Below are 13,041 nucleotides of genomic sequence, written 5' to 3' on the forward strand. Positions count from 1 at the left end.
CTGTCCCCTTGCTGTGTTCTTCCCTGCTTCAACCATCCACCAGCCATACCTGTCCCACTTTCGGCACTCTGAGAAATCAGCTTGCTATAACCTTTGCCCCTAAGGTTCATGTCCCATGATCCATCCATCTCTCCAATTGTCCTAGGACAAACCCTCACACCACCCTGAAGAGTCTTTAAGCATGGCTTTCTTAGTAAAAGAACACTTTTATCTGCTACAGTGGAGACATAACCTCTTTTTAATAGTTTTGCCTTGGTGTTGCTAGACTTGGCTCTTGTAAAAGTATTAACTAAAAATCTCTAACGCTATCTCCTGGGAGATGATTGCCTAGTGCCTCCAAAGAGCAGGGCCTCAGTTGGGTGTTGAGCTTCCCTTCAGCTCGCAGGGGAACATGATGCCATCCTGACTGAAATTAAGCCAAAAACTGAAAAGAGAAGAGGGATTCATTTCAGCCCTCCTGATGAGGTGGGGCCAAGCTGCTTCCCTTAAAAGAATTAACCCAACCAGGCCCGGCAAGCTTTCTCACACTACTGTGCGGAACTGAAGTTTCTGGAGATCTTATCAACTTGCAGATTCTGTCTCAGCGGGTCTCGGACTGGGCCCAAAAGTCAGCATTACTAACAAGCACCCATACTGTGGTGATGTAGAGAGGATGCCTGTGAGATGTGTATTGGTAGCAGATTAGAATGTCCAACTCCTGAGATGTCCTCCTCTGACTGTGAACGGAGCTTGTCCAGCAACAAGATTCTAGCTTCCAATGCATGTTCCAGAGTGACAGGCTGGTTTCTTGGACTTGGAAAGAATTCATCTCTTTATCCATGGCAGACATAGCTAATCAATCAAGATATTACGATGATTCTTCTCAACATAGCGTTACAGTGCCAAGCATTGCCCGAGAGGCAGCCTAGGAAAATACCTTGAAGCTAAGTCTTGGAAAAATCATCCCTGACTTGGCTAAATAAAACAGAGGAAGAGATACAGGCAAAGGCCAAGTTGGGCTTTCAGAAGCTTGTCAGGGAGATTTCTAGAAAGTACTCCAAAGTGCCTCCAATGTCAGATGAAACATGCATACATGCAAAGCTCTCTGAGTTCTCCTGTGATGGCTTCCCTTCCCATGGTTCTGAAGTTGCTGGAACCCACCTGTGGCTTGCTCATGAAGAAGACCAGAAAAAAAGTTCTGGAAGGGCTGAGAAACTACCCACCAGTCCAGGAGTTTCTTGGCCTGTGATGAAAGAATGGCCTAGAGTCTCTCTACCAAGAGAGTCTCAAGAGACATAAACGAACTGTCCTCCACTCACCAAGCAGCAACTGGCCTTCCCACACCAAGGATGTCTGTCAGGATTCTCATTCCAGGAATGGGTGCCAGCATCACTTTAAAGGTGAGGACTCTGAGGTAAAGGAGGCCGGGTCACAAAGCTGGCAAGTGCCCAACAGGAACCACCACCTTCTATCTGCCTGCCAGGCTGGCCTTCAGACTACACACAGTACCTCTTGGCACTTAGAACCATTTTGCAATTTCTTGGCCCATTTGTTTTTACAGGGTCCTTGCTTGCCATTCTTCAGGAGAAGCTCAGGACAGTGCTTTTCGTTGGCTCCCTCAAGAGTCGGGCTGCAGTGATGGCTTCTGGTACACCGGGTACATGACACGTGCTGTCTAGTCCCTGTGACCCCTTCGCTGGGAGGGAATCATCATTCCCAAGTTCAACAGAAGAGCAGAATGGCCCAGAGCAGGTGTCAGGCCCAAGTCCACCCTGGCCCGTGAGTGGCACCTCTGTCTCACTGACCTCAAAAATGGCAATCTGTTGGACTCATGGTGAAGCCCGCAAGGCAGCAGTTCTGGCTGTGCCTACAGCACACTAAAGTTTGGGGCTATGACTTCAATAACCTCTCATACAGCTGTTTGTTTGTCATTGGAAAGTGAATGCCTGTGCGTCTTCTCTATAGAATATGTTTTTGTGGCCATTTCCTACTCAACTTGGTCCCCTGACATCTAGTGGCCAACAGAGGAAGTGCAAGGTAGTCGCTGGGACACAAGCAGGTGCAAATGCACACTGGTGTTTCGTGGGATAAAAGAGGGAAAGAAATCCATCATTAGCTGAAGTCTCTGTGGACTTCATCAGATGCACATTTAAGCCATGAAAAGCCTGTGTTTTTTCCTCATATTTATGCTGATTTGCTATCACCAATGGAAACTACCCTACATGTAATGTGTCCCTTAATTGATAAACTATGTTTACAGTAACACAGTAAGTATATGACACATAACATCATGATATAGTGCAATGCAAACTCAATGCTTGAATGCCTGCTCAAGAATGAAGAGTGTGATCAACTGGAAAGTGCTGCAGTCACTCATGAAGCCGGTCCAGTCCCCTGGGAATGGGGTGAGGGTATCAGGATCATCATAAAGCCATATGGAAGAGTTAGGTAAAGAATAGCACAAACAGGCTTGTCACACCTTCAGACATGACATGCTGTACAGAGGAGTGTAAACTCTGCCAATGAATTCACAATCAGGGTGTGGTTACAGGAGGATCCCCAAGAAACCTCACGACAGCATAGACTTCAGCAGTCACTCCCCACCACCACGATCTCCACCCCAGGATCCGAGTAGTGGCAAAACTCCAAGGAAGGATTCCTCGGAAATCTGTGCTCCTTTACAGCATGTCCCAGCTGAAGGGCAGGGGGACAGACTTCTCACTGTGGGGCCAGCAGAGATGAACCCAAGAGCGATTTGCCAAACCTTAACATACTCAAATTATTTTTCAAACATTTTCGGTTTGGCAAAACGTCTCCTGCTAAGTCCCCTTTCCCGGCATTCTTACACCCGTGTGGATTTCAAAGGAAATCTAATATGTATGTTTCTGATTCACTGGGGCCTAAGTGAACAACGCCATTGTTCGTGAGAATCATTCTGTGTCCAAGACTCTCCCTGGTCCCTTTCTTCTATCGGCCCCTTAACACTTTCTCTTCTAACCAGGAGGCCTGTTTTGTCTTGATCAAACTGAGCTCAAGAGCTCAAACATTCGAATCTGGTTCAAACCTGAGAGCCTTTCAAGTCTGACAGTGTCTGAGAAGTTTGTGCAAACGGCTTCTGGCATCGCTGAGACTGTCCAGTGATGGCTGGGAAGGGTGGGACGCTCTAAGAGCGATGCAGTGGTTGGACACGGTGATATTGTGTATACTTTAAAACTGAAACCCTTGCCTCTTATTCTCCAGTGGGAGTGCCAGCCCAGCCACGCACCCTTCGGGGCTGGGTGGCACAGGAACCTTGGAACTCAGGGCCACTCTCCTGGTGTCGGGGCTTCATTCAGAACACAGTGAACCCCAAGAAGGGCCTATGGTGTGGAGGGCTGCCTGCCCAGCTCTGTTGGGACATGTGTACCAAGCTGTTCTCTTCCTTGGGTGGTATCCCACTGTTCGATTTAGGCAATGAAAGCTGTGAATGAATCAGTGAAGTAGATTCATTTATTCCTTCTCAGGGTTGGTTTTGCCATTGTTTTAAAGTTCCTATGTGATATAAACACAGTATATCTACACCACTTTAAAAATTGGTGTGTGTGTGTGTGTGTGTGTGTGTGTGTGTGGACACGTACATGTGAACATGTGGAGGTGCTTCTCTCCTTCCAGTGGGCTCCAGGAATTAGACAAACGGGGAGAACTTAGCAGCACACACTTTCACCCATGGAGCCATCTTGCAGTCCTAGGGCATAAGCTCCAGATAGCTGATGGAGAGAACATTTTTTTTAACAGACTGTTCTTTTGATATAAAAATGATATAATTACTCCACTGGAGGCTTTTGGTTGTTGTCACAGTGATGGGTTGGGTTTATACACCCAGTTCAGGGTGACAATCTCAACAGGAGTCTTTAATAAGACAGGGTCTAGCCTGTGCTCATATGGAAGAAAGCCAGTGAAGAAAATCCGGAGCAAAAGGCTGGCTCCAGGATCATCAGGGTCTAGGTTCTTCCTCTGTCTACTCCAAAATCTTTATTTTAACATTCCACTTCGCAAGTGCTGAACTGTCCCTGGACAACTGCTGCAGCCTCAGCCCCATGTCTGCGTTCCGGGCAATGGGAATGAAAGGGTCTCGGCCCTGACTCTACCCCATGGAAGCTCAAGCCAAGACTTCAGCTTATATTTCTTCCACCACCTCTGTCTGCAAGAGAAACTGGTAAACATGTTTTATCAAAACATATCGCTGCCCCTGGTAATGTAGGGTTCTTATGGCCAGAAAGAAGAGAACATTGGAAGGTCAACCAGCTGTCATTCTTACCCGCATGTTCTTCCCTGGCCTAGTCACAATTCCTAACCACTGGAAGACAGAAAAGCCATGTACTGTCAGACTGTGTGTGTGAGGTCTCATCAAGGCCAGACCCACAAATATTGTAATGTATTCTCTTTGTTTTTATATGATTGGTTCTCTGTTTGCTTCTGCCTGGTTGGGGTTTTGATTTGCCTCAGGTTAATGTGTGTTCATGTGGAAGACATTTCCTTGGGATCAGAAAGGGCGAGCAGGGTTGAGGAGAGAGCAGCTGAAAGGGGCCATGGGGTAGCTCTTCAGCCTTCACTTTGCTTGTGTTCATCAACACGCCTTCCTCCTGCGTGGGCTGCTTCTCACTCTCAGCATCCCGGTTACTGTGGTTTGAATATGTGATGGACCCCAAAGACCCGTGTGTTACAGCTTTGGTCTTTATCCTGTAGTGATACCTTTAGTAGGCAGGGCCTAATGGAAGGCTATTTAGTCATTGGAGGTGTGTCTTAAAGGGGATATTAGGCCCCCTGGCTACATCCTATCTTTCTCTTTCTTTTGCCTCCCAGTCAATGTGAGGTGAACTCTGCCACTACTCTGATCATGATGTGCGACCTCACCACAGGCCCAAGCAAACAGGCTCTACGGACCATGGAAGTATGAGCTGATATCCAGATACTTGTCCCAGGCATTTTGTTTCAGAACCAGAAAGCTGATTCACACTTGTGCTGATTAGTTTGGGTTTTTTTGTTTTTGTTTTTGTTTTTGTTTTTTTTTTCTGAAACAACCTAGAATCATCTTAGAAGAGGGAACTTTAATTGAGGAACTGCCCAGATCAGATTTACCTAGGACCATGTCTGTGAAAGACTGTCTTCATTGACCATCGATGCAGGAGGGCTCAGCCTCCTGTGAGCGGCACCATCCCTATGCAGGTGAACCTGGGCTGGATATGAAAAGCAGCTAGCTGAGGATAAGCCATTGAGTGAACCAGGAAGCAGCATTCCTCCATGGTTCCTGCCTCTAGGTTCCTTCCTTGAATTCCTGCCCGACTTCCCTCAATGACCGATCGTGGCCTGGAAGTATAAGCCAAATAAACCCTTTCCTCACTCACCTAAGTTGCTTTTGATCAAAGTATTTTTTTTTTTGTCACAGCAAAAGCAAACTAGGGGAACATAGAAAAGCAGATTTGTTTGCATGTTCCCACAAAGTTGTAGCATTGGGAAGGAGGATGTAAGGAATCATAATTTATAAAATTAGAATGGTAAGAAGTTGCCTGTTCAAATGAATTTAGTCAATATTGGACAGTTTCCACAAAATACAGACAATGCTTCGGTGATCCTAGTAAGGAAGTACTCATAATGAAATCAACCTTGCCTTAGTATTAGAGCACCTGTCACCCCCATTTATAGCCAAGAAAACTGAGGTTGGGTTACTTGTCCTGAGCCACCAGAGGCCACCTGAGAATAACACTGCCTTCTGTTTATCAAAGAACCTCCTTGTTGGAAAAGCTCAGCTCTCTCGGAAGTCTTTCAGGGCGCACACCCGTGGACCTAGATAGGGTCAGGCTCCTAGTTGCTGAGTGAGATGAGTGGTTTGGGCAAGGAGAGACAGTTCCAGGATGCTAGAGACCCCCAAAAGGTCCAGACACTCCTCACAGAGGCTCAGACGCCAGACTTGGAATAGAATAAAATAAAGGGTCCTACCCATTATAAATTACGTTTATTATAGATTTTGGCATCTCCCACAAACACTCATGGTTTGCAAAGGGAATTAGGTTGGGATGTGAGAGACATTATCTGTCCTCTTTCATCTCAGTTTTTCCGTCATGCGTATTTGTGTGGAGGCCGGACGTTGACATCAGGTGACTTGCTCATCACTCCTCACTTCCAAGAGACTGACTGGCCAGTGACCTCCGGGGATCCACCTGTTTCCACCTCCCCATCGAGTGCTGGGATTCCAGGCACATGCTGCCTGCCGTGAAGAGCTTTTTCACACGGGTGCTGAGGATCCCGCTCGGGTCCTCCTGCTCTGTCAGCAAGCACTTAGGTGACCGAACCACTCCTCCAGTCTCCATGCTTTGTAAAACTATTTATTATTTATTCATCTATACGTGTACGAGTGCTTTGCCTGCACGTCGGTATGCACACCACATATGTGCAACAGCCACAGAAACCGGACAACCGTGTCGGATCCCCTGGAGCTGGAGTTATAGACAGTTGTGAGGTGCCACGTGGGTGCTGGGAACCAAACCATCTCTCCACACTGCCCTCGTGATGCTTATTGCTACTGAATGTTGATCACACCAACAAGCCTTCAGGGTAGTCCCAGATCACATAACACACATGCCAAGAAGCCCAGTCTCAGACAGGGCCAGCACCACCAACCTGAATACAAAAACAAGGAAATTAGCAGGAAAGTGTGGGTTGCGACAGCTCCATAAGCCACGGAGGAAGGAGGGCAGTGTGCTGACGTCTAAGGAGAAACGTCTGCTAGGGGAAACGGGAGAATTAAGAACAGACTTGTACACAGCACTTTACAGTCTATCCAGTGTTCTCTTGCTTGAGTCTTCCCAAGTGCTGGGAAGTGGGAAGGGGGTCACAAGAAAGGAAAGGAAAGTTCAGCGCTCCAGTGTCCACCCTGTGAACACACAGCTGGGGTTGAGGCAGGGATGGGGGAGGGAGGCTGGGCCCTCACCCACCCCCAGGCTCAGGGAGCTCCCAAACACCTGGTGACCCCGCTCTGCAAGTAATGAGTCCCTACTCCTTCAATCCCTAAGGCCACATCATCCCTGTGGCCAAGACCACGACTTTGGTTCCTAGTAGATACAGCCAGAAGGGACACCCCCACTGTTTTATCACCCCATAAAGCACTTATTATCTTAACTGCATCGGCTGACATGGGGCCACCTTGGGACACGGGCATATCCTGGGGTGAATAAATGAGACAGAGAAATTTAACAGGAACCTCTCCTCACACCCTGCACCACCCGCTCCCACTGTTTGCCTTTGGTTCCTCTAAGACAGTGGATGTCTAGGGGCAAGTAGCCACCTGCCTCTGTTTACTCACCTGTAAAATGGGAACTTGAGTATCTCAACTTCTCCCTGCCTGCTGAATGACAAGCCAAAGGGAGTGGAGGAAGAGCCTTCCAGTCAGGACAAGCCCAGAGCCAACTTCATTCCCCCCCCTTTACACACACACACACACACACACACACACACACACACACACACACACACAAACTGCTTTTTGGGAACTGCCTACTACAGGGAAGGTATATAGTTGAGTGTTCTGCTGTGACTTCAGGATCACATGGAATCAGCAAGAAGAGTCAAAGCTGAGCTCTCTGTCTGTGGCACCTGCCACTGCCTCAAAGGCTCTGCAGATGCCACAGGTCAGGGGGGAGTCTTGGCGTGTGAGTGGGGGCTACCTGCATTACCCACGCTGCAGCTGGTGGTGACCACTATCCACCTTTGAGCAGAGTTCTACTTCCCAATCCCATTTCCCTCCCGCATCCGTCCAGTGATTATTTAATAAATACAATGTCCTCTGTACATTTTTGGAGTTTGTTTTTTCTTAAAGACCTGACAAACTGATAACCCAGGCAGGATCTCGGGTAAACTTGTGGCATGGGAGTTCTGGTAGGCTTGTGACAACTGCCAGCCTTTGGTCCTTGGCCACTGCACAGGGGAGGGTCTTTTACTATTTCAAAAACACTCACATGATGGGACTCAGCATCCAGGGACCCTGGTGGGAGACATCCTAGATGTTTTCAATAGACCAAGGTGAGGGTCATGGGACCAGCCGCAGAAGCAGAGAGCCCAGAAAGGGCAGGGGAGATGAGGGGTGAGTGTTGGTTACCTTAGTGTCAAAGGCAGATTCTCAGATGTCTGTCGGTCCTCCTCACTCATTTGGGGGCTCACAGTCCTCCTCCAGTCTCCCTTGTGTGCTCAAACCTATAACAGCAGAAGACCTTCCCACCATCAGAGAGAGCAGAGCACCAATGGGACCTTTCCAAAGGTTCGCAGCTTATTCGACTATGCAGAAGGCCGCCTAGTAACACTCCAGTGAAGACATGGGGAACAGAGATGGACACTAGAAGAGGGGAGCCATTTCACCGGCTCCCTTAGGAATCCTCACAGAAAGAGACGGCTGAGCCTCTCGGAGATTGTACCACCTCTCCTCTGGGGGAGTTCAAGCCTCACTCTTTGATGAAACCACCCTACACCTGGGTGAGACGCTTTCCCGAGTCATATGGGGCTTAACACTAGTTCCTGGGATGAATGGATCACTCCCTAAATGGCAAAATAAGAGGAGCTGGACATGCCTTCATCCCTACCCCTTCTTGGCAATTTTGAGAAACAAACATTAAGAGCTTTGAGTCTGAAAGCAGATAGCTGCAAAGATCTCATGACTTTTGTGTTTCTTTCTTTTCTTTTTTTTTTTTTTCATTTTTAAAACAGAGATTTAATTCATGCGTTTCAAATATTAAATAATAGTCTCCCTTGGGCTGGGCCCGAGGGTGGTGTGTGCTTATGAAGATCAGAGGACCAGCAGCCAGAAGGCTCCCAAGTGCGGTACATAAGAGCTGTCGCCTCGCTTTTGCCTTCTTTCATGGGTGTGAAGGAAGTTCGCTGCCGGCCCTGCTCAGAGTGGACCTCCGGCCACTGATGGCCCTAGCTTGCGCAGAATGGAGTGCAGGCGTCTGGCCCCTGGACCCCGAGCTGAGGCAGCGATGGGTGGTGGCCGCCCGATGCCCAGATTCCAGGCGCAGCGAAGGGCCCCAGAGCGAGCGCTCACTCCCGCCAAAGTTGGCCAAGTGCAAGGAGCCTCTGCGGCGGCCGGGGACCACAGGTGCCTCCGGCCAAGTCTTCTGGTTGCCTGGAGAGGGGTCTGTTACCGCGATCGCGGCGCGCCAGCTCCCTGACCTGACTGGTGTCCGAGTCCTGCGAGTTCCAGGCCCTGAAGTCCCTCTCGGAGCTCGCGTAAGGACAGCCTCCTGGGCTGCAGAAGCCCGTGGTGTGGCCGCCCGGCCGTACACAGAGCTCACTCCGGCCGCAGCCCAGGTCGCCGTCCCGCTCCCGCAGGGGCAGGGACAGCGGGAGGGGTGGCTGCCGCGGCCGGGTCCCCTCCTCCCCTCCCGCGCCCGCCCTCCCTTCCTCGGTCCTGCAGCCAATTAGGCGGCCCCTTGGGCGGGAGGCGTGGGGCGCTCATAAAGGCGCGGAGCTGTCACCCGGAGCAGGCTGCGCACCGCCCAGGCAGAGCCGGTGCGTCGGGACTCGGGCTGGGGAGCGCAGACCAGCCATGGCGACCACCAACGGGGCTGTGGAGAACGGACAGCCGGATGGGAAACCGCCTGCCCTGCCGCGCCCCATCCGCAACTTGGAGGTGAAGTTCACCAAGGTGAGGAGGGCTCCCCTTCCACCCGACAGCCTCGGATTCCCGCGCCGAGCAGTCTGGTAGGGAAAGTGGGGACCAGGAGCCAACAGGGAGTCCACAGGGAACTGCCCATACCTGAGAGTCTCTGGTGGGGTCCGGCTCCTCGGAAACCTCTCTTTTTGGGGAGCACCCGCGCCTCTGGCTCGGCGATTTAAGCCCCAAAACCTGAGGAGCAAGGATGTAACTCCGCAAGCACCCAAGCTGCGCTCGGAGTTACAGCCTGCAGAGGCCCCGATGTGCCCGGGCCATCGCCCACTTTGAGTGCTGGTCCTTGCCGCAGTGACTGGGCGCACAGGGACTTCTTGCCAGAGGGGTTTCTGGTCTGGAGGACCTGGTCTGTGGGTAGGGCTAGAGGTGCCTGAGGACTCCAAGATGAGTTTCAACTATGCGCCACTTTGGGACTGCAACTGGGAGGTAGGTCTTCCAGGGCAATGAGAGAAGGATCTGGTATCTTCTGTGTGCTCAGCCTGAACCCAGCTTACCAGTCGACCTGAGGAGGGAGGATGGAGATCACTGGTGAGCATCCGAGGACTGGGCCTGGGGAAGCTGAGCTGCGGATTGAACGAGGCTACAGACAGTGCCCAGGAGTAGTGGCCTTTGCTGGAACAGGCAGAGGGATGAGACACCTGCTCTGAGCTGCAGGGACAATGGTGATATCTGGGAACAGAGCAGAGTCCCCGGAGGAAGAACAACCATAAACTTTGGGATGCACTGCTCTGTGCCTGCTGGATGCGGGGGTGTCTGAGGGACTCAGATCCGGGACAGCTTTTGGCTTCAGGTCTGGAAACTTCAACCCATCTTATTTGCACACCGTATCCATAGCTCCCCTCCAGCTGTCCCAATGTTCAGAAACCACTCTCATCAATTTTATTTTCAGAAGTAGCAATTATCCCTCTGGAATAATTTTAATCAAAAGGTGAAGGCAGCAGACCGCGATGTGTGGCCTTCAGATTCTGATCCGTCGGCATTTAATCCCCAAAGTTGTCCATGCCGACATATAAATTGCATGGCATTTACATGAACCGTTTTCCCAAGGAAGGCTCTGTAAGAAAGAGAGGCACAGCCCTGGAAGGTCTGAAAGTTTTTCAAGTGTAGTTTCCTTAATCGTATCAGCTTTAGAGGGAGGATTCCAACGCCAGCGCTGGGGACGGTAGGAATAATGGCTTCATTTTTCAGACCCAAACCGCGATGCAGTTCTTGTTCTGGCGGCGGTGGAGGCTTTGTTTTGTTTTTACAGTTCTGTAAAACACCACAGCAACCAGAAAGTGAACAGGACTGGCCCTTTGCTTAGTGTCTTGTGTCTTCCCACAACTGTCTGTCGACCTGGCAGAAAAAGTTGGCCTCTTCTTAGGCGAATCCCCGGAACACTTTTAAGGTGCCTTTGCAGCCTTTACGGAGGGGATCCTGGGAGGCTCTCCGAGGAGTGATTGCTGTCCTGACAGAGTCCCCTCCCCCTTTGCGGGTGGAAGGTGCGGGTGTGTCTGATCATGATGCAGAGGGCCGAGAGCTGGGATCCTTGGAAGGTTCCAGGAGATACTCTCTCACAACAGCCTGACATCTGGCTACACCTTCCACCCCTTATTGATTCTGCCTGCTCCCTCCTTGCTCCTTGAGCGCCTCTGCAGAGCCCTCCTATAAGAATTAAAAGGCCAAGGTGAGCCTTGTACTATCAGGGTGCCCTGGGCGACAGAAGATGTGGAAGAGCAGATTCCAAGCCGGGGACAAACAGTCGGCTGTGAAGCCTGGGAGCCAGCAAGGGTGTGCGGTTTTCCTGACTCACCGCACCTCTCCAACATGGAGGACCGGTTTGAGCTCAGGCCATGGCAGGACGATCTACCAGCTTTCATGACTCTATCAAAGCTCCTTCATTTTCCTCAGATTTTTATATTGGGCATAGGGTCATGTGAGTGATTCTGGTGAGGACAGGGAGGGTCCTCGGGAGGGTCTCCATACTGATCGTAGAAGATGACATCCCCTTCCATTTTAGGGACACACTTTCTTTATAAAATGTCTTCCAATAGCAGAGGTTCTCTTTCAAAAGTGTTTTAATTCACGAAAATACAAATCTTACTATCTCTTTCATGAGAAGTAAAATTCCCCCAAATCTCCTGAAAATGTAGGCATTTTGAATTTAGCTGAGTCCCATGGAAGTTGCTTTTGTGACCATCACCTTTCCCTCTATCCAGCCCAGCACGCCTTCCAGGTCCTTTGGTAAAACCTGAATTCTCTTTACGTCTCAAAGTATCTTCAACCCTTATATCTCAGTAATGCTCTGTTCCTGCCGGTTCACAAGTCAATGAAGACAGTTCCTCTCTAGACCTGTCAGCTAGCATGTTATGATTCACAACAATTCAGCCAGCATCGGTGGTGGGCCACGCCCGGGACTGTTTCTTCATCTGTGTTTATGAGTTGCTTTAGTGGAGGAAAAAAAAAAAAAAAAACAGCAATGGGAACCACTTACCAGATCACTTACTAGTGGGGTAATGAAAACAGCTTCGCTCAATGAGAAACACTGTGATGGAGAAATATGGTCAACCAGGCTGGAATTTTTATTTGAGGTCACTGGTTGGCAAGGTCTAAGGACCAATGTCATGAACGACCAGGTAACATGTATATTTTTTGAAGAGTGTGTCTAGAGATGAGGTACATGGAGCAGACACCCGATCACTGCAGTCTGCCTCCATGCCCTGCTCTTTAGACTCTGTTTTGCCACCCTTCTCATGTTCCCTCCCCCTTGGAATTGACACCAGGAAGGACCTAGAATCAGCAGTTTTCCCTGACAGGCTCTATTATCTAACCGACGAAATTTCATCTTCCTTCAAATGGGCCTGCTCCTGGCTTCGCTTTCCTCTCCGCTCTAACTCCTTCTCTGCTTATTAATTTCTCGCTGTTACCGAGTAATTACTTGCTGCATGGCAAAAGTGAACACTTGGATTTGGTTTCAGCTGGAAGAATAAACCTGTAATTGTAGCCAGACCTTTTCCTCTCATGCTTCCCTGGGGGCCTGGCCTCACACGGAAGGCTCTGAGCTTCCAGAAGTTGGATGGGTATGCCCTCCTGGAACTTCATGCTCTCGGCTCTAAACTCCACACTGAGGGTCTGGAGTAGCCTCTGCTCACCTCCCTGGCCAGTGTTTGAGGTTCACTCCAGAGGTAGCCTGAGTTGATTTCCTTCTGCTTCAAAACCTATACAAGAGAGTTTAAAGCAATGGCAGCCAAGCCCCGCGCTCAGGGATGGCTGCTCTCACATCTGCTATCAGCCGGGCTTTGTCCTGTTCCAAAGGAATTGACTTCCATTATTGAAATTAGCTCCACAGAGAAAAAAACTATCATTATCATTTGACTAACTTGCAT

At 49.9% G+C, this 13,041-nt stretch overlaps 1 protein-coding gene and 1 long non-coding RNA gene across 2 annotated transcripts in view; one reads left to right on the forward strand and one right to left on the reverse strand.

The window, feature by feature from the left end:
• Positions 1-5,954: 5,954 nt before the first annotated feature.
• LOC119087701 lies at positions 5,955-9,335 on the reverse strand. The gene is made up of 3 exons (XR_005091206.1): positions 9,178-9,335; positions 8,111-8,205; positions 5,955-6,636 (listed from the first exon to the last, which is right to left on the reverse strand). It is a non-coding gene; the product is annotated as an uncharacterized LOC119087701 (long non-coding RNA).
• Positions 9,336-9,481: 146 nt separating this feature from the next.
• Aldh1a3 (aldehyde dehydrogenase 1 family member A3) overlaps positions 9,482-13,041 on the forward strand; it is a 35,140-nt gene continuing 31,580 nt past the window's right edge. The window contains exon 1 of the mRNA XM_028872812.2: positions 9,482-9,652. Within this exon, the coding sequence (XP_028728645.1) occupies positions 9,554-9,652 (99 nt within the window). The 5' untranslated portion in view covers positions 9,482-9,553. The remainder of the gene's footprint in view (positions 9,653-13,041) is intronic.

Source organism: Peromyscus leucopus, chromosome 1 (genome assembly GCF_004664715.2).
Source record: "Peromyscus leucopus breed LL Stock chromosome 1, UCI_PerLeu_2.1, whole genome shotgun sequence".
Classification (NCBI taxonomy): Eukaryota; Metazoa; Chordata; class Mammalia; order Rodentia; family Cricetidae; genus Peromyscus; species Peromyscus leucopus.